A 27,657-nucleotide genomic window follows, 5' to 3' on the forward strand; every position below is an offset into this window, starting at 1 on the left:
ACTCAGGAAGCAACACAGATTCATTTTGACTTGTTTTAGGGAGATTACATCAAAGTTGGATCAGCCTGGAGTTTGTTTTTACACTTTAATTTTGAGTGTGATTCTTATCCAGACCTCCATGGGTTGATACAGTTGATTTCCATTGATCATTTTTGTGTGATTTTGTTGTCAGCACATTCAACTGTGTAAAGAGCAAAGTATTTCATAAGAATATTTCATTCATTTAGATCGAGGATGTGTTTTTTAAGTGTTCCCTTTATTTTTTTGAGCAGTGTATTTCTCTCTGTTGTTGATCAGTATGTTCGCACATTTATTTGTTCATGATCTAAATATTGTTGTGTGGAGGAGCCTATCTTAACTGTTATTGGCCGAGGTTTCATCCTGGAACGGTTGCCAAGTGATCACAGGGCCACATGTAGAAACATACAATAGACTCCTGGGTGATCCGACAGAGTCTGTGTACAGGAAAGGAATGAGCAGACTGTACTTCCTCAGGAAGCTCAGATCCTTTAATGAATGCAGCAAGATGTTAGAGATCTTTTATCAGTCTGTTGTCTCTCGTGTCATCTTTTTTGCGTCTGTGTGTTGGGGGAGCGGAATCTGAGCCAGAGAATCCCACAGACTAGACAGGGTCATTCGGAGAGCTGGCTCCCTGATCTGTCTCAGGATGGAGAACATTGAGACTGTGGTGGAAAGGAGGACGCTTAAGAAACTGTCAGCCGTCATGCACAACCCTAACCAACCCACCACCTCACACTGGATAGATAGATAGCAGCTCCATTTTTTACTTGCATTTTTAGCTAGCTCATTGGCTTGTCCTTGTATGTCTTGCTGCTGCTGCTGCTGCTAAACAATTTCCTAAGCATGGGATCAAGAACGTACATCTCATCTCCTCTCATTTAACCATTCACCCTCTCATCCGTTAGTCATATGTGGGCATACAACTCTTCACTCTCCCATTCCTGCATTTGTGTAATTTCTGAGTCAGCGATCAGCTTTCTCATTTTGGGTGAGACGGATTATTTATAACTGGTCTGGTGTAACAACATCTGCTCTTTCATTCACATGTCAAACACGTCAACATGATTTGCTGCTTTCTCCAGTTGCCCCTCTGTATGTTTTGGGCTTTGGGAGGAAACAGGAGAACCCACACAGACATGATGGAGAACATGCAAATTCCATACCTCTGTCGTATTTGAAACAGGGAAGCGTTAACTACTGCGCCGCTGTCCTGCTCAAGCTTTTTCGCCAACAATGAGCCACTGTAAGTTTGGCGTCCAGTCCAAAAAGCTCCATGAAAGGTTGCACTTTCTTCATTTAAGACCTTCCTGTTGTAAAGATATATTCCCAGTTAGTCTGGACTGTGAGGCACCTGAAAGTCCACCAGAAATTACTGAGTTTGTGTTGGAATTGGAGAAATGACATTTAATTTCAAACAGTGCTTTCAGAGGGAAAAGTGCAGAGATCCGTCCAGCTTGAATTTGGTTCAAGAAATTACCTTCACTCAGAGGACCTTTTTGGTTTAGCAATTTCACAGGCAGTGAAGGACTGCGGCACAAGCATCAGCGACGTGCACCTTCAGCTCCACATTCAAAAACAAACCGACACAAAGAGGAAGAAGAGTACGTGGACAACAAGGACAGCAAAGCTGTTACTCCATTCATGGTCTGCATGGTGGGAATAAAAACCCTGGACCCTCAGATGGCTGAAGTGTTTTTATCCTCTCCCTGCACTGTTTCACAGTGTGAAACACAATGTATTAGTTTTTAGTTAACTCCACATTTATTCTGGCCAAAATGTTCCTCTGCAAGCCCTGGAAACCGCTCTGAGGGGTAGCAGCCCTGAAGAGCTTGGACCTCTTTGTCACTCCATTTCTTGTTTTTTTTTCCATTTTGTGGCAAAAAATAGCCGCCCAGTGACCACCATTGTTTTTAAAATGGTACTCTGCTGTCTGCAAGAAAAAGCTAGTAATGGCCTTGGTGAATCATTTGCGGAGGACCCTGCCTCAGAGTAGGACCTAAAATGGTTCTGGGAGCTGAAGCACCATGGTTCCTGGTTCCTCTGTGGCCCAAATGCACCAAGAAACAGAATAGTTCCTGTAAAAAGTTCCAACAATGCGGACGTTACTAATGTACCATCATTTCCTTTGCAAAGCCAATGGACTGCCATGTATTCCAAAGGAGTCTTTCTTCTTAAACCTATTTGTTTCCTTCAGGACGATGGAGTAGCGCCGAGCGAGGGCTGGATTTGAACCCTTCCCCGCCACCTCGTGTCCGTCAGGGTGAAACCGAGCGAGTGAGACGTAGAGGTTATTATTTCCCAGCCAGAAACCCGACCAGACTTAACCCGAGTGAAAGCAGCGTGTCAATCCCCTGCGACTGTTTTCACAGCCGCGAATCGCAGTTCACCCGCGAGTCCCCTCCGGAGAGGCGGCGAGGCAACGGCTGAGGTACCTCATTGTTGCAAAACCATGCATTTTTAATCTCCTCCCTCCGTTCCCCCTCGTTCCCCGTCCCGGTTCCCCCCTTTTCTCGGCTCCCGGCCCCCAAGCTGAGGCTCAAATTTCCATCCTGGAGGGGCAGGATTTTTTAAAACCGATGGCCTGCCTGTCACTGCTGCTTGCTGCCCTTCCACCATGAGCGGGAGTGACCTTCAAATGTGCAGGGGTGTTTGAATCTCCAACCAGATTCCCGTTTTCTCTTTATTCTTAAAGCAGGCCGCTAAGCCTGCCAGGCTCCCTGCACCGCCGGCGTACGGCTTATTGACAAGTCCTAATCTTCTCCGGAGAAGCGCTTGTCCTTTTTCGGTCTTTTACTCGAAAAAGACGTTCCTAACTTAAAGTATTCTTTCGCTTCAGCACGGGACCATCTGATGTCTGACCGAGGAATATGACAAATCTCACAGTAAGCAGCCACTTATCTCGGGTGAGTCTCATTAACGTCCAGTCGCAGGAGTGGATCCATAAATCAAGAAAAAACACTGAATTAACGCCAAACAATTAGAAGCCCTTGTATAAATGACTCTGTTTTCAAAAGGAAAAAACAATCCTGATTGGATAATCTTACTTCAATAAATATCGATCATTTCCCATATGGCGTCAGACGAGCTCAGACGCAGATCTTTCCGGATATCTCGTGTTTTTAACGCTAATTTTGAAGGATCTTCATAGTTTATTTTGGTACTAAGAGTATAATACACGTCAGATTTTATATCGGTGACTCACATTTTGTGCTTGCCGCTCTTCATCATCACCTATTTTTACACGTTGCGAGGATATTAAATGAAAGTTTCTTCTTTTTAGAGGCAATAAAAACCGAAGCACTTTGTCTCCGGAGATCCACGGGGGCTCGGCGGGACTCCCAGGACCCGAGAAGTGATTCTGTGTTTATTGTGTTTGCGTTGCCGTTTGCATTGCCTCTGACTGTTGTCGTAAACCCTTCTTTCATTGCGGATAGTTGTGTTAGTGAAACCAAATGTGACTCCATGATTGCAGTTCCACCCCGCGCCTCCCGGGTGAATCAATCAATGGATCCGTCCATAATTCGTCAGTTTTTTCGGATTGATCATGGTGATTGATAAAGTGGTACCGTGGGTTGTGACCATGAGAATCCCAGAGGTGACCTTGACGATCTGTTCAACCATTCCGGTCTGAACGGAAATATCTTCTATCTCCTTTGGGTTTGATTATAACCTGGAAATTAAAAGGTTTATTTCAACGTTCAGTGGTTCCAGCTTCTGCCTCACATCAAGAAGGTCCCTGGTTGGATTCCCACAAGAGGCCTCTCTGTGTGGAGTCTCCATGTTCTTTCTGGGATTCCTCTGGGTTCTTCAGATTCCTCCTTCAGTCCAAACACATGCATGAGATTCAGTGGAGCCTGAATGATCCAGAAGTGTGAATGAAAGGGTGAATAGTTGTATGTCGTTCAGGGCCCTATTTCTGACAAATGACAGAACCCTGCTTTCCACTGATTGGCTGCTGGGATCAGCCAGATACACCATGAATAAGGGATTATCCACAAAACCTCAGTATTTATCCCTAAAAATGAATACTGTATTTTCCGGACTGCAAGCCGCTACTTTTATTTAACACTGCAGCTTAAACAATGATGTTGCTAATTTATGGATTTTTTTGGGCTAACAAGATCCATGCTGTCAAAACATTTAGCCTTGTCACATCGGACCAATGAAATTACCGTGAAATTCTGACGCCGTTCAATTCCGACACCGATGAAGACAACTTTAATGGTTTTATTGCGCAGGAGGATGACCAAGATAGCGATCAGCTGGAGTAGCACAAAGCGTGGATAGAAAATTGATGGACGTACGGACTTTTTCTTGTTATTTGTGATTAACCTTTTTCATCAGCCGTATTACAGGCGCTGTTTAGGAAAAAAAAAAAATGTCTAATGTGTATTTGTCGATGATACTGGTATGTATAATTAATTAAAAGTAAAAAAAAAATGTTTTTGTGTAAATATCTCATGTTACAGCATGGACACCTGTGGCTTATAGACAAGTGCGGCTTAAATATGAAAACATATATTTGTTTATTTTACCCGGGGCGGCTTATGTTCAGGTTCGCTCAGTAGTCCGGACATTATGGTAGATAGAAGGGAATCTCGAGGCAACAGTGAGTCACAACAAGCGTCAGTGAAATTCATGTTTTGCGTTCTTTGTTTAGTCATTTCGTTCAGATTTATCAAAAATTAAGATGCGGGGAGGGGGGCATTGCAGGGCCCGCAGAGTGGTCACCATGGCCTATAGGCTCCCAGTGTCAAAATTATTAAAAGTTATTAAAATGTAACAAAAGCCAGTTTTGGACAGAAAGGTTCAATGTGCTACCCTCGACCAGTGCAGGATGAAGCCCGCTTCTTGCCAAGTGACAGCCGGGATAGGCTTTGGCAACCCTGCGACCTCACGAGTGCAGGATAAGTTGTAAATATTGGATGGTTGGACGTTCAAGGAACAATCCGGCTCAAATTCAATTCCTGGAACCCCCCTCCTCAAAGAGGAACCAACGTCATCTTGCTGTGGAGGAGTACATATTTCACAAATTCATAGCTTGAGGGCAACCATCTGTTAAAGTGCATGTGTTTACCTTAAGTTCACACTCCTTAAAGACCCTTCAAAATGAGTCATAGTTCTATTCCACTTTTCCACAGCAGCCGACGCAGCAGCCGATAAAGGGCTTGAAATTAGTTACTTTTTGGGGGCGGCGTGGTAGAGGAGGTAGAGCAATCGTCTTTGGAGCTGAACATTCATGGGTCAATTCCTAGTTTGTCAAAGTGTTGTTGAGCAAGACACTGGACCTCTAACTGCTCCCTGGCGCTGATGGATGGCAGCCTACTGCACATGGTTCATCCATGATGTGTTAATGGCAGAGAAGGAATTTCCCCACAAGGGATTAATAAAGGATGAATTAAAAAGTTCTCAGTACTCATTTCTAAGAGCCGTCCAGCTGGAATATCGTTCCAGGAAGTAGCATCCTCCAGGGGAACCTACGAGTTTCCATTCTCAGAGGCATTTATAAACTGCGGTAGGAACCTTGACTTACCTTAAGCTGCACTCTTAACAGCGAACCCAAGAAGAAGATGAAGACAACACAGCATTCATGGTATAATAAGCATGGACTATCCAATGGTTGTGTTTTTATCTTCTCCCTGTCTTGTTTCACTGTGTGAAAACCCCTGTTAGCTGTTAGCTAAATCTGCACTTATTCTGGCCAAAATGTAGATGTTCCTCTGCAAGCCCTGGAAACCCCTCTGACATGTAGCAGGTCACAAGACTGCGGACATTTCTCCTGCACGTTCTTTCCTTTTTGTCACAAGAAAACCTCTAACCAGTGACCAAAATAGTTTTTAAAAATGGCACTATTCTGTCCAGAGGAAGCATCTGCTAATGGCTGTGGCTTATGAGTTCCACCATAAGGGAACGATAAAAAGGACTATGCCTCGGAGCAGGAGCAAGGACGGTTCCATGACCTAAAGGTCCGTGGTCCCTGGTTCCTCTGCTGTCTGAACGCACCAGGAAACTGGTTGGTTCCTGTAGAGGTTCTAGGAACTGAAAAAAGTTGCTACAGTGCAGAGGTGGCTAATGGTCCATAATTTCCTTTGCAAAGGCAATGGACTGTGACGTATTCTGAAGCACATATGGTAGTCCAACCATAGTCTAGTTCTAGGAACTGCAAAGAGTTCCTCCAGTACGAAAGCAGCTAATGCTGATGCACAAGTCTGGCATTTTAGGGAGGAAGCGCAACTTTGAATGAAGTTATGACGCATTAATTGCTCCTGGCAGACGGTGCACGGAGAGGGCTACACACTCCTTTGGCGAGGCAGGAAGAGGGGGAGGTGTCGGCGCGACACCCGCCCTGAACGTCTGCCAAAGAGCCGACCAATCCTCTGACGCTTGAAAGAATATCTAGTCAACCTTGCTTTTACAAGCCCACAGCCCATTTGACAGATTAACCTGTCCAGCTAGCTGGATAAAAACGGGTATTTCAATGGTTTGCGATGAACGGCCAGCAAATTCCAACTGGACCAGTGCCCAACTGATTGATCAGATTGTCAAACAGTAAAATATGAAATGGATAACCAGGGATCCAGCTATGAATCCCGTCCCCACTGACGGCTAATTTCATTGACAATATCAAGCAAGTGACCCTGCTTACTTTCTAGAGAGCCTGAAAGAACCCTACCAAGAAGTGATGGGAACATGTTGTCTCTGCTCAGAATGGCCCCCAGCTGGGATTGAACCAGGGGGCTTCTTGGTATTTAATGCTGATGCTAACCAGTGTGCCTTTTGTTTTCATAATAATAGCTACTTTCTGGCATTGTTCCTCATGGCCGTGAGGATTGTACAATAAATCAAATTACCTAATTGCTAATTCCAGCTGATGTCAGTGCTAGGTTTTTTTGTGAAATCAGCAGAATGCTTACCTGGTCTCCAATGTTTTCTTAATCAGCTCTTTTTGAATTATCCTTGATGTTTTCTGCTATTTCATCAAATATTGCCCTTCTCTGACGTTAGACTGAAATCGCGATATTGATCTTCCTGATATTGTTCTTGAGTGGTACCTTCTGTCCGCCTTGAATATTTGCCCGAATTACAATTAAAATTTCAATTATCTGTTTGTTGATTCTGATATTTCTTTTCTTATTCATTGGCCAATGATACGCCAATATACGATTGGCCACGGCTAACTAGATTGATGGGTGCAATAACATCCTTGTGTTCCAATAATATATATAAATTCACATGGCTCCCTCACGTGAGGCCCTTGTAATGGAAGCCATTACTCTTCCATCCTGTGTTTAGATCTAATAGGGCATTAGTTCGGTCTCAGTGGCGCCATTTGTATTGAGCTCTTCCTCCTTCAGTGCAGACTAACCGCTGCTTGATCTTTCCTCCACCCGCCCACCTTTCCGTCCCGCGTGTCTCAACGACCACTAACTGGTCTCGAGCCTGTAATGAAGCCTTCATGTTTTGTGAGCCAGTGCTGTTTCTCTAAATGTGATCTGGCTTTCCGTTCCCCTTTCAAGGTTCGGGCTTCCCCCTGTTATCTCAAGCATGTATTTATTTATTTGAATCATAACACTCTTGTTTGCTCGCTTGTCTTTTCAAAACGCATGCAAACGCTGGTTTTAGTCACCCCGACATGCATCCTGCATTCACATTGTCCTGCATCGCCTTTTTGTATTTCCCAGTATCTGGCAGTTGCAAATGAAGGACACAGTTCTGGGTGCATGAATCATTTTTCTTTTTAGCGAGGCCGTTTCTCTTTCGGCGTTGATGAATTCCTCAAATGAAAAAGGTGGAATCAAGCTCATAGCTTCACTTTGATCAAGGGATGTGAAGATAGATGCTGTTTTAGAGGAAATCTGGAGTGGTAGGGAAATATGTTAGACTGGTGCAAGACATGTATGCACGCTCTGAGACGGTGGTGAGGTGTGCTGTAGATACAACATTGGAGCTCAAGGTGGAATTGGGAGTGCACCAGGGGTCAGCAGAGATGAAGATGTGGAGGACTAAGGAGGATGGATAGGATCAGGAATGAGTCAATCAGAGGGACAGCACATGTTAGATGCTGTGGAGATAGTCAGAAAGAGATGGCTTGGACAGAGGAAGGATGGTGAACATCTGGATAGAAGGATGCTGAGGGTGAAACTGTCAGGAGAGGAAGACCAGATGGAATGAAGTGGACATGAAGTCACTTGTGTGAGAGAAGAGGATGCATAGAAGAGGATCAGATGGAGGCAGATGATTGCCTGTGGAGACCCCTGAAGGCAGCAGCCCGAAGAAAAAGACAACAACACCTCTAATGAAGACAATAAGAATAATGGATAACCAGAGGAAGACCAGGGAGGACACCTACGGCTGGAGTGGAAGAGGGTGTGATATTAGTTTGTGTGAGAGGAGATAGCAAGATGGAGGCAGATGATTGGCTGTGTCCCTGAATTTTTGGTCTGTAGAAATATGTACAACTTAGCAACTCTGGGCCAGTGTTTGTCAAGATCTTTAAGTTTTAAGACAACATACTGAGCAGAACATGAACTTCTGAATCCTCACCCATCTCTAGAGGATGAGCGAATGATTTTTTTTTTTTTCAATATAACATCACTATGCAAGGTGCAGTCCTCAGTTGCCTTCCAACTGAACCAATATCACGTAAATATACACATATTTGGATGAATATGAAGGGAGGAGACCTCAAAGGGAAAAGAGGGTCGGCCAGTGAATTCCTTATCACGATCTCTGTGACCCAAAACTGAACTGAGGGGGAGGAAGGCGAGAATTTGAAGTTTGCAAATTTGAGCTGCATCGTTTTTTTTTTTTTGCGTGACAGAGCTCTAATATTATCTTTGCTGGGCTTTCTGTGGGGCTTGCAGCATATCCCAGCCGTAATTTGATCAAAAGGCAGGGTTTAACCTGGACCCACTGCCAGTTGACCACAAGGCAACTTACAGAGACAAACAACTATTCACCCTCTCATTCACACCTCCCAGTAGCACATCCATGCGTCCATCGTCTACCTCTTATCCGGGGTTGGGTCAAGAAAGTCAAGAAGTCTCTGAAGCAGAGGCCCAGACTTCCCTTTCTCGTCTGGGGGATCCAGAGTTATTCCCAGTCCAGCATAGATACATAATCCCACTGGCGTGTCCTGCATCTTCTCCAAGGCCTCCTCCCAATTTGACATACCTGGAACATTCCCCCAGGAAGGTGTCTCGAAGGCATCCTGACCAGATGCAACTTTATCTGGCTCCTCTCCATGTAGAGAAGCTGATCCCCTCCTAGATGGCCAAGCTCCCTGTCCCATATCTGTGGGACACCCTTCAGAGAAAGCTCATTTTGGCCGCTTGCATTTCTTGGATCCGCAATCTTGTTCTTTCGATCCCGACCCACAGCTGGTGACCAATTATGGGGGTAAGAAGGGAGATCCGCCGGTATTGAGAGCTTCGCCTTTTGGCTCAGCTTCTTCTTCACCAGGACAGACCGGGGAGAGTCCTCATCGCTGCTAATGCTGTACCGAGCCGCCCCTTCATCTCCCGCTCCATCCTTCCCACTCTCGGGTCGACCCCAAGATACCTGACCTTCTCCACTTGAGGCAGGACTTCCTCCCCGGGGTAGCCACTCCACCTGTTCCCGGCTGAAAACCCCGGTCTTGGATTTGGAGGTTCCATTCCTCATCCTGACCGCTTCGCATTGGGCTGCGAACCACTCCAGTAAGAGCTGGAGATCACGGTCTGATGAAGCCAACAGAACCACGTCATCTGCAAAAAGCATGGTAGTTTAGCCTTCAATGATCCTATTGAATTTTTCTGGACTGTGGAAGGAAACCAGGGTATGTATGTTTTTATGTATATATATCATAAAAAGATAAACCCACAGTCCAAAAATACGCAATAGATAAATGAGAGATCTTAGACTACCAAGATGTGTGAAGGAGAGAGTGAAAGGTTGGATGTCTTTCTATGTGGCTTCGTGATGGACAGGTGACCAAACCCAGCATGAACCTCTGCCTCTCGCCTCGACCCCGATCGAAGGATTACCTGTTTAATGAATGAATGGAACAAGATCCAAAATGTCTGTCGACATACCACAGATTCACACAGGAGGCCCGAATTGAAAACCTCTTAAGTTCCATGTGAAATGCCGTGAAGTGTCCCAAGTAAAAAATTGCAGTTTTATTTAACTGTTGAGTTGGCAATTTATTTATCCTTTCTACAGAAACAAATAAGGCCCACTTTGATGTGCTCATTTATTTCTAGGAGAGTTTGGATCAAAATGAAACTCCGTCACTTAAGTTAGCTCCCGACGAGCGCGTAGGTGAAGTAAGACTTGAGGGGTCTTTGATGAGGCTTGGAAAACTCGGATGAATCCTGACAGAGAGCCCATGTTCCTTTTTAAACACAAAAAAATAAACAGAGAGTAAAAGGGAGTCGGGGAGCTCTTCCTCCGCCCTGAAAACAAAACAAACACACAAAGAATTTTGTTTACACATTTGTCAACTTTGCATGAAAGGGTGTGAGGTTCATCCTCCTTCATAATTAAATAAATTCAAAAATAAAATAATGAATGAATAAAATGAATGGATTAAAGATAAACTGATGAATAAAGATAAATAAATGGAGAAAAGTAAAATAATAAAAAAAAAAAAAATGAATAAGATTTATCAACAATTTACACGATGGGGTAAAAAAAAATCAGGATAGGTAAATAAATTAATTATTAAAAATAAAATAATTAATTCATACCCCCCAAAAAATATGCATAAAAAAAATAAATAGATACATTTAATGGATTAAAATAATTGACATATGACTTAATAAATAGATAGAAATAAATGAATATGATTATTAAAATCTTAATAAATCACTCAATAAAGGAATTTAAAAATAAAAAGAGAAGAAATTACACCCATTTTAGAATTCCTTGACTTATTTTACATTCCCGTACTTTCAGGCCCACTTATGCAGCAATATGGCGGTTGGTTAAGCCCGTGTTAATGTTCTTAATAGATGGTTAGTACGACCGTTTATGGATAAACAAACATGGTCTTCTAGCCACGCTTTTTCAAGCCCTTGCCGATTGGCTTTCCGCTTTTCGACCGACACAAAAACCGGAATAACTTGAAAACGACGAGGATGAATGCGAGTCGCGGTAACGTCCTCCAAAGCGTGCGCGGTTGAAAGGTCTAAGTCGATGCCTTTTATGGACTGAGAATCGAGCGGCCTGAGGACAAAGGGGACAAACTGTTGCCGGCCGTGAAACACGCCGTCCGTAACTGACCGCCTCCTGCTGCTATGACGACAAATCAATAGGCGCGCTTATTGATTTTCCCCTCGATTTACGCCATCATCAGCATCTTGCATCGCAAAACAAACACACCTGGGATACCCATGTCACCCCAAGGTCAGAGCCCGTGTGTGTCTTTTATGGTTTCCGCTCGGCCCGGGCCGTAAATTCATGGACGGCAAGCGTTTTCAGCCGGCCCCTTTGGAGCAGCAAGTATTCCATTCAACGAGTCGTAATTTCGCCTGTATGTAATATCCCCATCGAGACTATAGGAGGCAGGGGTCATCTTACCGGCGGAAGTTCTCGTAGAGTTCCTCCAGCAGATTAATTTATTCACTAATAGTGTTAGCATTCCAGGTGCTCACATAATCCAACCCCCCGCCTAACCTTGCAAAAACGCCCTGCATCGTTTCTCCAGGCCTTACGGAGCGTGTCTGAACGCCCATATGTGTGCATGTCACCTTGTGTCTTTTCAAAACTAAATTTGTGCTGTGTTTTATTTATTTATTTATTTATTTATTTATTTATTTATTTATTTATTTATTTATCTATTTATCTATATATATTTATTAATTTATTTGTGATTTTATTTATTTATTTATTTGTTTGTTTGTTTATTTGTTTATTTGTTTATTTACTTATTTTCTCTAACTCACAAAACGGCATCCATGTGTTTTAAAGGCGACCTGAATCTGCTTTTATTTTTTGTCTTTTTTTTTTTTTTCTCAGAGAAGGCGTCGCTTGCGTTTTTCGTCAGTTTATTCTTAGTTCCCTTTTTCAATAGGGAGCTGGGGGAAGGGGTTGCAGAAGTCCTTTTGTCAGGCAGCGTTTTCACCCGTATTACCTGGATCAATACGCCACCAAAGAAGGTACACTAAGTAAATTGAGAGGCCGATAATGAGCTCGGCGGGTCGACATGGGCTGTGAAATTAAACACATTGCTCAGCCGTCCGTGGGCGTCGGCTCCCGGCAATCATATCGGGACGCGGACGTCAATGGAGACCCACCGAGCTGGAATGCTAAGTAGAACGCTAAGGTCTCCGATACGCTTTCCTGTCTCCGAGTTGACTGAGACTTTATGAATCCTTATATTTGTGAACTGCGGATATTGAAATGTCAATTCTTCTTGTGAGGACATCTTCCCAGTGCCCCCTCCACCCCCCTGGGTTTGCCAGAACTTGATTGTACATATAATTCAGCATTAAACACATCTGCAATGATTTCCGCTTTAGAAAATGAAACAAAAAACAAACAAAAAAGTTTTGTGGACAATATTCTATTTTATGATAGATAGAATCTTATTTTTTTTAGCTAAGCCAGACCCAAAAGGCTTGAAAGTCATCTTCCAAACTGCTTATCCTTCATTCGGAGTAGCTGCCATTGGGTCAAGACGCAGAGTTTACTCTTGACCAGTATACTTACTGTATACTGCATGTTTGCATGTTCTCCCCGGGTTGTTCTGCAAACTCCTGTCTGGACCTTTTCACTAATGAGAAGCGCTAACCACTGAACCACAAAACAACACCGTTGTATTGACTGTTCTTTGTTTTCCCGGTCCTACTTGCCGGTAGAACAAATGAAACCATTAACAGCAAAGCGTGTGTTTGCGACTCGCTGGCCTCTCATTGGCTGTTTGGCTGCTGCTGAGAGGCTCCTTGCCCTGGACCACTCAGAAGGCAAGGGCGGACGGTAATTGCACCCCGACTACCCCGATTAGCATGGAGCAAGGATGGGATGGCTGACACCGAAGAGCCGCTACAGCTTTTTCATCATTCTCCTTCTATTATTTTGAGCTGCTCCCTTAAGGGGTGGCCACAGCCAATCACCTCTCTCCATCTAACCTTCTCTTCTGCATTTTCTTCTCTCACACCGTCTGTAAATCTCCTCATTGATCATGCTCCAGACCCTCACTTTTGCCATTGCTTGTAATTTTTCGGAATAATTAATCTTTCAATCATGCCCGTTCAAAAAATTGCAACTGTCCGATGGGTATATCCGTGCATGATGCTTTGCATAGTGAAAACAAAAGTTGGGTTAGATAAGAAGGCCAATGAGGGAGAGGGAATTTAAATGTATTCATTCTTTTGTGTAGTTGATATTTTCAGCCTGGCTTTTTTAATTCATTCACCCTGGACCGAGCGCCAGTCCATCCCAGGGTCACATATGGAGACATACAACCATTCATCCTCTCATAAAGACATACGACCATTCACCCTCTCATTCACAAGCTTGGACAAGGTGGTGTCCCATATGTTGTTGAACTATGAAGGGAATTCGGAGAACCATGAGAACATGGACACTCCACACAGAAAGACCCCGTATTGGAATCCAATCAGGGGATCTTAAACTTTACTAGAATAAATGAATGAATGACTGAATGAATTAATGAATGAAACAAAGAAGCAGGTTGTTGGTGCCGGAGGCGTCAGCCGCTTCTTGTGGAACAGAACTCTAGGAGAGCTTGTGTCCCGTCCAACTGTTGTGGATCTGGAGCTGAAAATTGTCAGACTTTATCCCCTGTCTTTCTGTTAAAAACTCCAAATACGTCATCTTTCAGTTTTGCACTTAGCGGATTACTTTTTTTTTTTCCCCATGCTTTTCTGTCCATTCCGCTCTGCCGTCCGAGGAGTGAATAATAGCCAGGATTTATAGGGAAATGATTCAGCTGCCTCTGTATCAGCCTTTTTTATTTATGGCGGCCCGCGGGAGAGGACATTAGCTTCCTACGTGTGCGTAGAAATAAAGAATGATTGAGATCATAAACCAAAGCCGTGCATATTTCCGTCTTTCTTTGTGCTTATATATAAAGCGCCACACTCAATAATCTACTGAGACACGTGCACGTCGTCAAAATGTCGGACAGGATTCACGAAAAAAGTCCGCAGGAAAGTGCGTTAGCGAAAATACTGGATTGCGGTTACACCTAAACCCAAACAGTTCAGGGGGGCTGGTTGGAGGACACGAGTTGAAACGTTGGTCCGAGATAGTTTGATGCAAAAAGTCACAGTGGCTTCCTCAGCCGGAAGCATCTGCAGACAACATGCATTGAAATCATCTTATACCAATAGTTGAATAAATAATAAGGGGGGTAACTTTTGCAATGATGATCAAAGTGACCCATTAAATTGGTAAACTAAGAGGTGACGAGACGATTGCCACAATTTGTCTTGTCAAAAGAACACAACTTGTAACCAATGGGTGGAGATAAACACGAATATGTTCCCTGTAGTTACAGAAGCTACAAAGACGGTACGTCCAAGAAAAAAAAGGGATTTCACATGCGAGTCTACGAAAGAACTCGGGTCAATTTCAACTGGACTGAAAATGGCCCAAAAAAAGGGTTACTTCCCCACAGTGCGGCACTGCACTCTGATTGGACGATACATTCAGAGGGAGCCTAAACAATCAGAACTGCTGGAAGAGAAGAAGAATGGGATTTTAAAAATTCACTCCTTGACACGCTTTTATGGTGCCATGCCTAGATGAACAAACCAGCCCTGGTTTTGAGACATGTCAAATAGTAAATACATAACAAGGCATAGCAGCAGTTAGCGCTCCCACCTTTCAGCAAGAAGGTCCCCTGTTGGATTCCCACTGATGGCCTGGCTATGTGGAGTCTCCATGTTCTCCTGGTTCTCCGGGTTCCTCTCACTGTCCAAACACACACAGGAGACCCTTGATGGCCCAGACGTGTGAATGAGAGGGTGAATGGCTGCACACGTGGCCATGCAAACGACTGGTTTTCGGTCCAAAGTGAGCCCCGGGAGATGAATCAATGACTTAATGAACGCTAACTAGCTTTTTGCATGATTTCGCTTGACCTGTTGTCAAGTATCGCATCTAATATCACATCTCAAAGTGCACACTTTCACATCAGTTTGTGATTTTACAAAATCAAGATTCAAAACTAAAAAGAAAATAAATAAAATAAAGAGTCTCCCCCTGTGGTCAATACTGACTCTTCTCATCGGCAAGGGCTTCAGAAAAAGCCGGTGACCAAGTGTTTTCGCGTCAAAACACACCCAATACTTTTGTCAACAGCCGACCATCTTTCCTCCGCTCATCTTTTGTCTCTCACCGAGACGAGACAGCTCTCAGCTTCCTGATGTGGAGAAGATGAAAGAGGTGTAGAATATGCGCCCTCGTGTGTGTGTGTTTTTACGCAGGGAGTTGATAGATATCGAACAAACAGTCGTCCGCAGCGGCAGCCTGGAAATATGACTGCGGAGTGAGTCCTCTCCTTCTCGCCCTCCCGCTTTTCCCTCTCTGTATCTCTTCTTGTCGTCTCTCCTCCCCTCCATCCCCGTCCCCTCCCCTGCTCGCCGCCTCTTCTTGCCCAGATAAGGCCAGCGGTGCTGCAGGCTGCTGGGCTGGTTAATTGGAGATCCCGAGGCCTGGCCGGCGAGCCTTGCGCTTCCTACCAAAACATCTCCGGGCGGCATGACAGTCACACGCGTTTTGGCCGGCTAACGCAAACACACACACACACACACACAAGTGTAATCGGGTGTATTCTTGCTCGCCCACAGCATGCATTTCACTCTTCACGCATGCAAAAACAACTTAGAAGTGGGGGAGCGGGAAGGAACGTGTTACCGAGAGAGGGGTAAAAGGCGCTCTGAGATAAACTGTGAAAACACCGTTGCCGCCCGGCGCTGCTTCCAATGTTGTCCGCACGTGCAAAGGCTGTCGTTTTTGATATTTATAATAATAATTTGAATTTAAGTCGGATTTCTTCTTGAACTGGAGGAGCACTTTTTTTCACAGAGGCGTGCGTATCGTCGCAGCTTCAGGGCCATGATTTGTTATTGTGTGTGTTTCCCCATCCTCAAAGAGCCTTCAAAATGAATCATTTCTTGTTTCTGCTTTTCCAGAATTGCACACAATTGTTTTCATGTCGCTTCAGCATAGAAAAGTTCCAAGAACTGTCCAGCTATAAGATTGTTCCAGGAAGACGATAATGGACTACTTACGGGAGCGGTGTGACGTGCACCTTAAGCTCCACTCAAAAACAAACCACCGAAGAAGAAGAGGAAGATGAAGAGGTGGAAGCTGCCACAGCGTCCATGGAATAATAACCATGGATAATCAGATGGTTGAAGTGTTTTTATCTTCTCCCTGCACTGCTTTGCCGTGTGAAGAACCCTGTTAGCAGTGAGCACTTATTCTCTGCAAGCCCTGGAATCTCCTCTGAGGCGTAGCAGGCCAGAAGAGCTTGAACCTCTGACCGGTGACCAAAATTGTTTTTAAAATAGCGCTCCGCTGTCTTCAAGAAGTATCGTGGGTGCAGTTTCTGAGTTCCACCAATCACCTATGTAAGACCCTGCCAAATATAGGAGGTAAAAGGGTTTGGAAGCTGAGGTCCATGGTCTCTGGCCCGGAAAAGGTACGAAGAATTGCCAAAATGTTCCTCCAGTGCAAAAGCGCCAAACGTCACCATTTTACTCACACCTATGGGATGGGCTACCCTGGAAGGGTCATCAGCCAAAATATCAGTTCTATTATGCTATAAGCATTGAAATATACTTTAACGCTAATGTGTATGCCCCTAAAATATTGAAAGCATCTGTACACTTGATATTGCACAAGGAATACATCATTTGCCCTTTAAAGAAACCCTGGTATCCATTGGTTCTGGTGGGAGGGAGCGACGGAGGGAAGATATTAGGAAGAGGAGGAGGAGGAGGGGAAAAAAGAGGCGAAAGAACGTGCACAAGGAGGTATCTTGAGCATGGATGGAGCTAAGCATGGAAAAAAAAAACAATCTGGATATTATGTAGCGTGCTCTCAATGTGGCGCGTATCGATTCTCAAAACACAAGTCCATCACGGAGGGTCGTGCTCTCTTTCTCTGCTTCCCCTCTGCTGTCATCGGCCATTTTGCCGTCTTGATCAGGGGGGGGGGGGTTGTGGGTTAGTAATGTGACTCGCCCTCACTGTCCTGCACACATCTTGTTTCTGAAATGGGATCCCAGAGTGGGTGCCAATGTTGTATGCCTTGGGAAAAAAATAAAAAAAATAAGTAAAAACAAAATCGATCTCAGTCGGGGGTTATTGATTGACTTGTTGAGGGAGAAAATTAGATAACCATTTCTTTTTTTTTTTTTTTTCAAGGTCTAAATAAAGAAGCAAAGGCATGTGCGCTTTCTTGTATGTTTATGCACCGTCACCCCATGGCCTTTCAGCGACCTCTGTGACATCATGTCATGGAGGATTGATGCGTTCGCCTCGCGTGGGTGTTGCCGTTAGCAACACCGAGACACCCAGAGAAAGTCATTATTAATCCGGAGCCACCAAAAAGGCTAAAGCCCTTGATTTGTTTCATTTGCATCTCCTTACTGAGGGCTACATGCGGTTAGCACTAACAGCTCTGGCTAGACGCTAATGCAATAATTGAATTAATTAACGAATAAATGGTAATAGCGATTAGGGCTTCCGCTTCGCAGCAAGAAGGTCCCTGGTTCTCCGGGATCGTCCCACGGTCCAAAATGTTTAGAAGGTTCAGTGGAGACCCTGCAATGTCCAGTGGTGTGAATGAGAGGTTGAATGGTTGCATGTCTGTTTTACGTGTGAATGAATGAGCGAATGGTTTTATGTCTTTATTTACGGCACTGGCCATCGGTCGAGGGGGAACTCTGGATCTCATCAAATGACAGCCGTGATCGACTGTGCAGTTCAGCGACCCTGAGTGCCGGATGAGCAGTAGATAATGAAAGAATGAATGAATGAATGAGAATCTTAGTCATTCACTATCTTCCAATTTTTGACTTCCTTTGCCATATTGTCACCTGATATTTCCCCATTTCTTGCATTTTTAAAGGTTTATCATCAGTTTTGCCTGGATGTCTCACCCCCTACTCTATTTTCCTTTCCTCCTGAGATGTATTCTCCACCATGCCTCCTCCTCCTTCTTCTTATTCTTCTTCTTCTTGTCTTTCTTCTTTCAAAGCCCTTGTTCTCCATCTTGACCGGGAATATTAAAAGTGGCTCAGTGTGCCTCTCTGGTTAATTAGAGCGCAGCGGCGGCGGCGGCATCGGCCTCACGCTGACGGATGGTGCACTGCTGAGCTTCTTACAGGCTAGGATTAATGACTCCTGGCTGACGGGAATATGGCGTGTGTGTGTGTGTGTGCAGTTGGTGTCTAGCATGTGGAAATCACGTGTGTAATCCGTTTGCACAGGTATTTGTCTGCGGGAAACTCTTTGCATGTGTAAATATTTGAGCGGGTTTTAGCTCGTTTAGCCTTTTTTTTTGGCTTATTTTTTCTTCTGGGACGGCGCCCCCGAAAACCCCGAGGCTATTTTCCGGCCTCCTTCCAGAACCCCTGATTTGAACCACACGCCGGGTGCTTGAGAGAGTAACGGTGGAGGGTTCGCAGTACAGGTGTAGCCCCGGTCCCCACGGGATTGGTGTTCTTGGGATGAAGGCGGAGTTGGATTAAAGCCTGGGGATGTGTTGATTTAAGCCAAAAGATATGGCCAAGTCTGTTTACACACCCTGAAAGGTGCTAGCTTGAAGGATTATAAATTAAGAAATAAGGTGCTGTTAAGTCAGTGTGTTTTTAGAGCTGTGCAGCTGCACTTAAGGAAACGCAATACCCATGCTTTGGTTAAATCGTCTTACATATGTAGTTTCTCGGGCGTGTTCTTTCCCCGGATGGGGATTAGTAATCCATCGGTCCAGGACTGGAGATACTGGAAGGTTTAACCGGGTGACGAAATGTGTATTTTCGACAAAAATCAGCCTCCTGATCTCCCGAGAAATCTGGGATTTTGACTTCTGGTGCCTCGATGTTCATCCTTGTTGGTCGTTTAAGCCGTTTTAATTCATCTACTTGTCTTCATGAGAGGGCTTGTCTTCCTCTTCTTCCACAGCCAATCAGCTGCCTCCATTTAGCTCTCACTTCTAGACCCTCTATTCTCAGACCAGCTAACGTTATGTAACTCTATTTCTCAGGTTTTCAGCTCTAACCTCAAAATCTTTCCACTCAGATCTCCGCTATTCCTCCTCTGTCCGCGTCCAAAACATCTCTTTATCTCTTTGTCTCCAAACCAAACACGTTCATGGTTTATTTCCTGTCGATGGTTCCCTCTTTTTATTTACTTCCTCCCCTCTGTCTGCTCCAGTGACGGCTTTAAGTATATCTAGAAGATTCTATTGGAAACGTGTTAAAGGTATTGAGTCCATCCAAAGTGCTAGTTAGAGCCTTCAGCCTCACAGCCAGAAGGATCCCCATGAGTTATGGATGAGAGACTGAGAATGAGAGATGTATGGTATCTGAACGTAGATAACAAGTGGATGAATGTGTTCATCCACTCGTACCAAAACATCTAGGCAGCGAGGATCTGTGTGTCCTCTGTTCGTCATCATTTCCAAAGTGGACTTTTCTTTTCTGAGGAGTGACTCTCATGGCTGGACTCCCCCGGAGGCTAGGCCGCCGTCCTTGAGCTGCCGTAGAAGCCCGAGCCCCAATTATCCCACCGCCAGTTTGGCATCTGACGTGGAGTGAATGCGATGCCCTTCCGAAGTACGTGCAGTGTCATTAAGGTAGAAAGATGATATAAAAATAGAATGCATTATAAATGTGCTATTTTTCCTGGCTTTTTTTGATCAGAGCGTTACACATTGGTGTTGTGGAGCTTTTTCAAGTGGTCCCGCCTCCAGGTGGATCCTGATTTGGTCTACCTGGCCTCACAGCTGCCATCCATGGCAGGCAATCAGTGTGGACTTAAAAGCCTCGCTGGTTTCCAGGTGGTTTCCATTCCCGTTGGACCTCCGGCAATCTCTTGCTCCGCGTCTTCCTGCGTCTCTTCCAGGTATCGTCCTTGCCTGTCTGTGATTCCTCCGCGGTGCTGTCTCGCTCAACAACACTTCGACATGCTAGGAGGTAATTGAAGCAGGAATGTTCGGTTCCAAAGGCGATCGCTCTAACTTCAGCGCCACGCCGCCCTGACTATTCTACTGATTCCCCGAGTCCTGATCCTGACAGATTCTTGTTCTGATCCTTAAACCTTGATCTTTAATTCACTTCAAGAATTTTGGCCCACCTCCCAGTTGCTTTCCCCTTCCACCTGGTGTCTCTGGACTGTCTTCATTTTTGGGAGGGCGTGGTTTACCAAAGGCCATCCCTTGAAGGGGCGTGGTGGTGGTGGTGGTGGTGGTGGTTCTGTTACAGTTCAATTTGCTCAGCTCACGGCTGCCATTCACATGGACCATCAGTATGGCTTAAGATGCTCAGCTACAGACTCACTTCTTGCTGGATGGTATTTTTTTTCCTCATCAGTGGACAGATTGTATTTACTAGACACAGAATAACTCTGTGTTTTTACAAGACCTACCAGCTGTCTTCTGTTCTGGTTCTTCATCATCCTTCCCAGTCTGTCTTCTATTCCCACAAATTGTTCACTTGCTGCCAGAGTGCCCGTAAGGTCTTAGACCCGTTACATCGGGATGACGAATCGGTATGCTTGCACATCTGCAGGGGTGAGGGTTGGTCGCCGCTCCATGCAAAGACTTAAAATAATGCTACACATGTGCAGGAGTCTACTGCATATTTTGTTTGGTCATTTACTCAGCCCCTCTCTGATCCAGGTCACAAGTATCAGCAACAGCCAGAACCTAATTTTAGTTAAACTCACATCATGTCTGTCCCCTGATGGAGTTGAAACAGTAACTGTATTTCACTTGCGCATGGTATTTAAATAAAATGAAGCACTGCATTATGGGGCAGTTGGTAGTGCTTCTGCTTCACAGCAAAATGGTCCCTGGTGTGATTCCCACAGGAGGTCCATGTGGCGTCTCCATGCTCTCCTGGTGTCTGCATGGATTTCCTCTGGGTCCTGTGGCTTCTTCCAGGAATTGCTGAGGCGGGTGAATGAGAGAGTGAATGGTTGCTTTACTCTTGTTTATCAGGGATCCACAACCATTCACTCACATTTAACATTCTCCCAAGCCTGCATCACCTGCTGATGCATTGGACAGCCTTTTTTTAGTTGTTTTTCGACGCACCTGGAGCAGCTTCTATTCCACTGATGCACGAGTGGGCAATTTCGGATGTCGAATGAAACAAAGTTTCACTTTGATTGGGTTTGGATAGAGACACCGATGCTGGCGTAGATATGATGCTGCACGGTTCGTCGAGAAATGTCAAAAAGGGGGTTCTTAATTCTCAATTCGTCAGGTGGTTGACGCATTACGATGAGAATGTTTTTGTCGACGGTTACAGGCGACCTGTCCAACCTCGCTCAATCACAGCTGGAACAGGCTCCGGCTTGCTTGCAATACCCGAGTGCAGGATAAGCGGTACGGATAATGAACGAATGCACGCTTGGACGAATGAACGCTATCGAGAAGAAGAGGGTACAGTGAAAATAAAAGACAGGAGAGACTGAAAAGATCGCCGAACATTCTCGTCGGCACGACGTCGTTTCCGTCCGAGCCGCAAATATTATCTCCCAGCTAATATGCGAGGTATTATATCGGTGAACACATTCAAGTCATTATTTGTACGACGTCTAAGAGGCCTTTTCGTGCTGCTGACTTCGACTTGAACCTTTTTCTGCATGAGCGATTATATAAAGATATATTAAATGGGGCAGCCTTTGCTGCAGCGTGGATGGAGCCAAAGAGTCTTAAAGAGATGGAGTGGAGTTACTGTCGGGGCTGTGCCAGTGTTCCCCATGGGTGGATGTAAGAGGAAATGGGTCGGTGCTGGCTCACATGACCGCGCAGTTATCCTGAGGGTTGCGGCGCTTCACTTTGACGAGGAAGGGGGGGGGTCAGGGTGTCTCCAGCTGGGTACATATTGGTCTTTCAGTGAAGGTTGTATCCTCGGTAAGGAGCGAGTGTGAGCGTATTTTACAATCTTTTTTTTTTTGGACATGACTGATACAGAGGGAAGTGTTGGGGGGGGGGGGGAGAAAAAGCACCCCGGTTATTTTTGGATTGCGCTGAAACTAGACCACGTATGTCTCATGTAAAATATGGGCGTTATGCAACACGCAGATAAGCGCAGTTCCAAAATGCAGGCATAAATATAGGCGTTAAGAAATAAAAAAAAATAAAACATGGTGTGTAGACGCGGGGCCGGATGATAAAGACGAAAAAAAAAAAAAATAGCTTTGCCGCGCAAGGACGGCTTCTCCATTGAATGCACACAGGGCCAGAATCAATCAGAACCACACACGCACACATAAGCCGCACAATCCCCAGAGCGCCAGTTATTTCTCCAGGCTTGTCGTGTCTCCACAGCGTCCTTGGGATTAAATAGTAGCAGCGCCCCTGTACTGTACTGATCACACGGAACATAACGGATGGCTACTGCCAAGCTTGACGTGTATGTTAATTGTGAAAAGTTAGTTTAACAAAGAAATTCCTGGAAAAAAAAATAACTGACGTTGGGTAATTTCTACCTGATATGATATACCCGATTAAGACATGCTTCTCATTAAAATATGTGGCAAATTTAGGTACTGGTCTTTTATTTTCCACCTGTCTCACAGTCTGAAAAAAATAAATAGTGTCATGGAGGGACAGGATAAAGATGTCCAAAAATTAGTCAGAATTAGGAAGTCCTTTAAAAAAATTCCTAAAAAAAATAAAATCGGAATGTGACAATCAACATCGCTAATATTGAGCATTTTTTTGGGATATAATTTTCCCGATTAAAAAAAAACAAACACTTACCATCAAAATGTATTGGAATACAATAATATATATATTATTGGAGTAGCCTACTCTTTTTTTATTTTACGTTAAATAATGATTCATAAGTGGAAAAAATATATGTATCGTGGACGGAATAGATGAAAAAGATCCCTCAAAAATTAGTGAAAAATTTGGAAGTCATTGACAAAAATAGCTTTCATCAAAGTATATTTTTGATCCCCCAATTCCAGCCCCTTGCTTGATGAAGCCATATTATTTGCTTCCTTCAGCGGAAAAATATTTTACTCAAAATGACCTGAACTAAGTGCACAAGCAGGAAGAACACGCGTTCCGTCGGTAATGTTTGTGTGCCGTCTGAGGCTACCTAAGGACCCACGCGGCTCACGTTCCCAACGCTCCGAGCTTGTTAACAAAACTGGATTGTTGAGGGGACTCCACGACTGTACCTTTCCAGATGTGTACATGAACAATCCCGTTGTCTCGGTGGGATCGGTGTTTAATTTACAGTAGCATCTGCATCTGCTGTGTGTGTGCAAAACGACCGCGCTGCATGTGCGAACATGCAGATTGGGATATGTCACGCCGAGACAAAAATAACAGCCCAGGCTTTATTGCACCCCAAGGCACGTTGTTCCTGTTATATACCAGAAGACATTTTGTCTTGACGGCGTCACATTTAGCAACAGCCTGAGCAGATGAGTACACCGGTGCAGCTCAATGCGCTCGAGGAGCGGAAACCACAGGGACTAATTTCCACTGACTCGGGATCCCATCGAGGAACTGGGCTTTAAGAAGGCGACTGATATGTCAACGGCGTACTTTAGATGTAACGATGTGTCTATGAAGGGGAAGCTTCTCGGCATTCCTTGTTTGCACCAATTAAATGTCGAATTTTATGACATGACATTTCGTGAGAACCAACCTTTCTGAATGAGCCCATGCAGTATTAAACATTGGGGTTTTTTGGAACAGTTAAATACGTACGGGGCAATGTTAAGGGGCGTCTGTGTCTGTCAGAGCGGGAGTCCCACCAATCAGGAAGTTGGTGGTTTCCTGGCTGAGGCGTCCCCAGGCGGGAAGATGAACCCTGAGCTGCCCCCTGAGTTGCTAGTACCTAAATGGGTAAATGGGATCGAGCAGTTATTTCCGTTTAGGAGTGAATTCCAGATATTGTTCTTGTCATTCTGGATAGTGCATATGTTTCTGGAAGGGCCAAAACAGACTTTCTTTCAAATTGGTAAATGATCTCCGCTCATCCGGCACTTTCTTCACCTTCGAATCATTTTAAACCGGATTTCACATTCACAGATTCACATACGGATGCAGTGCAAGCCGCTAATCAGACCACTGGGGGCCACAGATTTACAATCTCCTCAATTTTTACCAGTACAACCTCCAGATGGAGCCACTGCTACCTCCTCATTTTACTACTGTTTACAACTGTCAACCTTCCAATTAGAGGAGGGCTGCCATCCTACCAAGAGACCCAAAACTGCCTTCATTTATGTTAAACCATGAACAGCAAATAAGTTAATCTGTGTAATGTAGTATCTTGTTTATGACATTGCAGGGTTTGTTTGTAACACACACCAGAACTGAATCGGACGTGATTGGTGGGTGAGGTTAGCTTGCTCTTGAGTTGTTCATGATTCTAGGTGTGCGAGGTCTGTTTTTTGGTCGAAAGATTAAAATGAGACTATGCTCGGCGGGAATCGGGCTAAGGACGACTGCAGCCTCCCCTCACCGCTCCCCTATTCCGAAGCCAATCGCACAAACACACCCTCCGTCGGCCGACCAGGCTTTGAAGCCATCGTGAAAGGCCGTGGCAGAGAAGCGGCGGGGATCAGCCCGCCATTCCAGCGGTAAACCGGGATGGAAATAGATTAATTCACCCTCAAGAAATGACGGTCACAGGGTCAAGACCGGCTACTCCAATCGCTATTGAACGCTTCGCACTTCACTCGGAATTTCATTCGATCTAATAGTCTGTGTGTGTGTGTGTGTGTGTGTGTGTGTGTGTGTGTGTGCGTGATGCATATGCATGCCCAGTGTGGCGTCCCTGATTTGCTGAAAAGCGCACACAGATGACAGTTCTCATCAGCGCGTAACCATTATGCTATGCTACGGTACACCGCTTGACAGATCCATTGACGTGACTGAGAGCCATCAGATGAAATAAGACATTGGTATCGCTCAGGTCCCTCTGGGATGTATGGAGCCAAGCAACGCATTTATATTACGGCACTGGGTATGGAGAGTAACAGAAGGGAAAGCATGAAAGAGAGAAAATAAATGGCGTACCATGTGGAATATTATTATATGTACATATTATATACACAAAATGTATAATTTTACTTTTTATTTTTTTCAGGCTATATGTAATGGATCAGTTGATTCATATTGATACGCTTTCTCGATTATCTTTTTTTAGATAACCGGCGAAATGACAATGATCTATATTTTATTGTTATTTTTTCTTTTTGGGAGAATTTTTTCATGCATTTGTTTATTTCAGGCAATATAGAATGGATCATCTGACTACATTGGTACATTTGGGTTTTTGATAACTAACAAGTAGCAATGTTTGCAATTATATATATATGTATATAAAGATAAAAAAAAAATTATCTTTTCATTATTTATTTTTTTATGTATTTATATTTTTAATGTATCTTTTTTCTTTGTTTTTTTCAGACAACATGGAGTTGATCAGCTGATTGTATTTGTGCATTTTGATTTTTTGATAACTAGCAAATTAATATGTTTGAAATTGATTATATCTTTTTGTTTATTTTTTTCAGCCAATATGAAAGAAATATTTGTGCGTTTTTGGTTTGTAGATAGCTATTTTTTAGATTTTTTTCAGGCACTATGGAATGGATCAACTGATGAAATTGGTGGATTTGTTTTTTTAGATAATTAGGAATAAGCCATATTTGCATTTCATTTCACATATATTCTTTTCCCTTTGTCTTCCAGATCTGTTTCCTGTGACCATGTCGGGAGAAATGCCATGCTAAAGGCTTCAAGGCCTCAAGGAGACGAATGCTTTCTTCCACTGGAACCATGAGTGCAACTTGGCTTGCAAACACTCCGGACAAAGACCAGGATTGGATAAATCCCCCACACTTGTAACTGCCGTTCCCTGGAAATCTCTCTGAGATCTGGATTCTAGGAGACCAATATTCTATTTCTGGTCCAGGATACAGACCAGGAGGAGGGGGGTTTGAAATTACCATACACCCCCGCCTCTTGTACACGTATCCCTATTCTTCATTCACTTTCTCGCATTCCCAGAGGCACCGACTGATGGAGAGACAAAGGAGGGAGTCAGGATAAGATTAAGAGCATCAAGGAGATCAGGGGGAAAAAAGAAAAATTGCCGATTCTTTTGGAAAATTGGTTTAGGGGTCCCTCTGATTCTTACTCTGTAAGCTGTACATCATTTAAAAAAAAAAAAAAAGCTACATAGTTGGGAATTTCATTCCAACTCTTTTGACCACGGCTAACACTTTTGCGATTATCAGACTTGGGATAAGAGAAGGGGACATTTGAGCGCTCGAAGCATGACACGGGGCCTAAGATTGATGTGTTGGCCCCTGTGGCTGCTAGCTCTCTTTAGCCTACTGGCTAGAGTGAGCATGCTGGAGTTCGGCGGCGCCCCGGGCCAGTGGGCGCGCTACGGCCGCTGGGAGGCCGGTTCAGTGGGCGAGTTGAGCTTCAGTCTCAAGACCAACATCAGCAAGGCTTTGGTACTCTACCTAGACGACGGCGGCAACTGCGACTTCCTGGAGCTGCTGATCGCCGGCGGGCGCCTCCAGCTGCGCTTCGCCATCCACTGCGCCGAGCCGGCACGGTTGCACATGGAGACGCAGGTGAACGACGACCGCTGGCACATGGTTTTGCTCACCCGCAACTTCCGCGAGACCCTCCTGATGGTGGACGGGGAAACGAAAGTGGCCGAGGTGAAGTCCAAAAGGAAGGAGATGGCGGTGGTCAGCGACCTGTTTGTTGGCGGGATCCCTCCAGATGTGCGTCTCTCTGCGCTCACGTCCAGCACCGTAAAGTACGAGCCCCCTTTCCAGGGACTGATCTCCAACCTGAAGGTGGGGGAGATGCCCCCTACTTTACTAAACAGCCAGGGTATCGAGGACAACCTGGAGTACATCTGCACCAAGCAGAACCCGTGCTTGAACGGAGGGTTTTGCTCGATTCAATACGGAGAGGTTCACTGTGACTGCACCCAGACCCGCTTCAAGGGGAAGTACTGCAAGGAAGGTAGGTCACTAAAATGTAAAAGCTCCTCCGCGCATTTTAAATCTGTTTTATGACTCTGCGCTTGACGAGTGACTGGAAGGGTATCTGCTACCCCCGTCGAAGCGACAAAGCCTACACACACCGTTTGATGCATTATGAGAAGGTTTGTCATTTGTCATCGCTTTGGCGCCCGCCGGCTGTCGGGTTTGATTCGGCTCCTGCCTTCTAATGACTGGGAGCTTTTCTCTTTTTAAATCTGGCCGGCCAAACCGGTACTCCAAAGCAAACACTTTCCCTATGCAAACACAAGATGTGCTTTTCTTTGTACGTTCGGAGCTCAGCGGTGACAACAGATGGCGGTAAATATACGAGAGATAATCGGCTCCGCCCACCAGACGCGTGTCAATCACGTAAGCTCGGGGTACACGGGGCTAAATGACT

The 27,657-nt window shown here is 44.8% G+C and overlaps 1 protein-coding gene across 8 annotated transcripts in view; it reads left to right on the forward strand.

Moving 5' to 3' along the window:
• Positions 1–27,657, forward strand: part of nrxn2b (neurexin 2b) — a 749,542-nt gene that overhangs the window by 58,709 nt on the left and 663,176 nt on the right. For all 8 annotated transcript variants that reach the window (XM_086165979.1, XM_086165985.1, XM_086165983.1 and 5 more), the window contains exon 2: positions 25,939–27,237. In XM_086165979.1, the coding sequence (XP_086022105.1) occupies positions 26,526–27,237 (712 nt within the window). In that variant the 5' untranslated portion in view covers positions 25,939–26,525. The remainder of the gene's footprint in view (positions 1–25,938; positions 27,238–27,657) is intronic.

The sequence above is a fragment of the Fistularia commersonii genome, chromosome 19 (genome assembly GCF_037954325.1).
Source record: "Fistularia commersonii isolate RoL2024-O1a breed Wild chromosome 19, RoL_Fcom_v1.0, whole genome shotgun sequence".
NCBI lineage: Eukaryota > Metazoa > Chordata > Actinopteri > Syngnathiformes > Fistulariidae > Fistularia > Fistularia commersonii.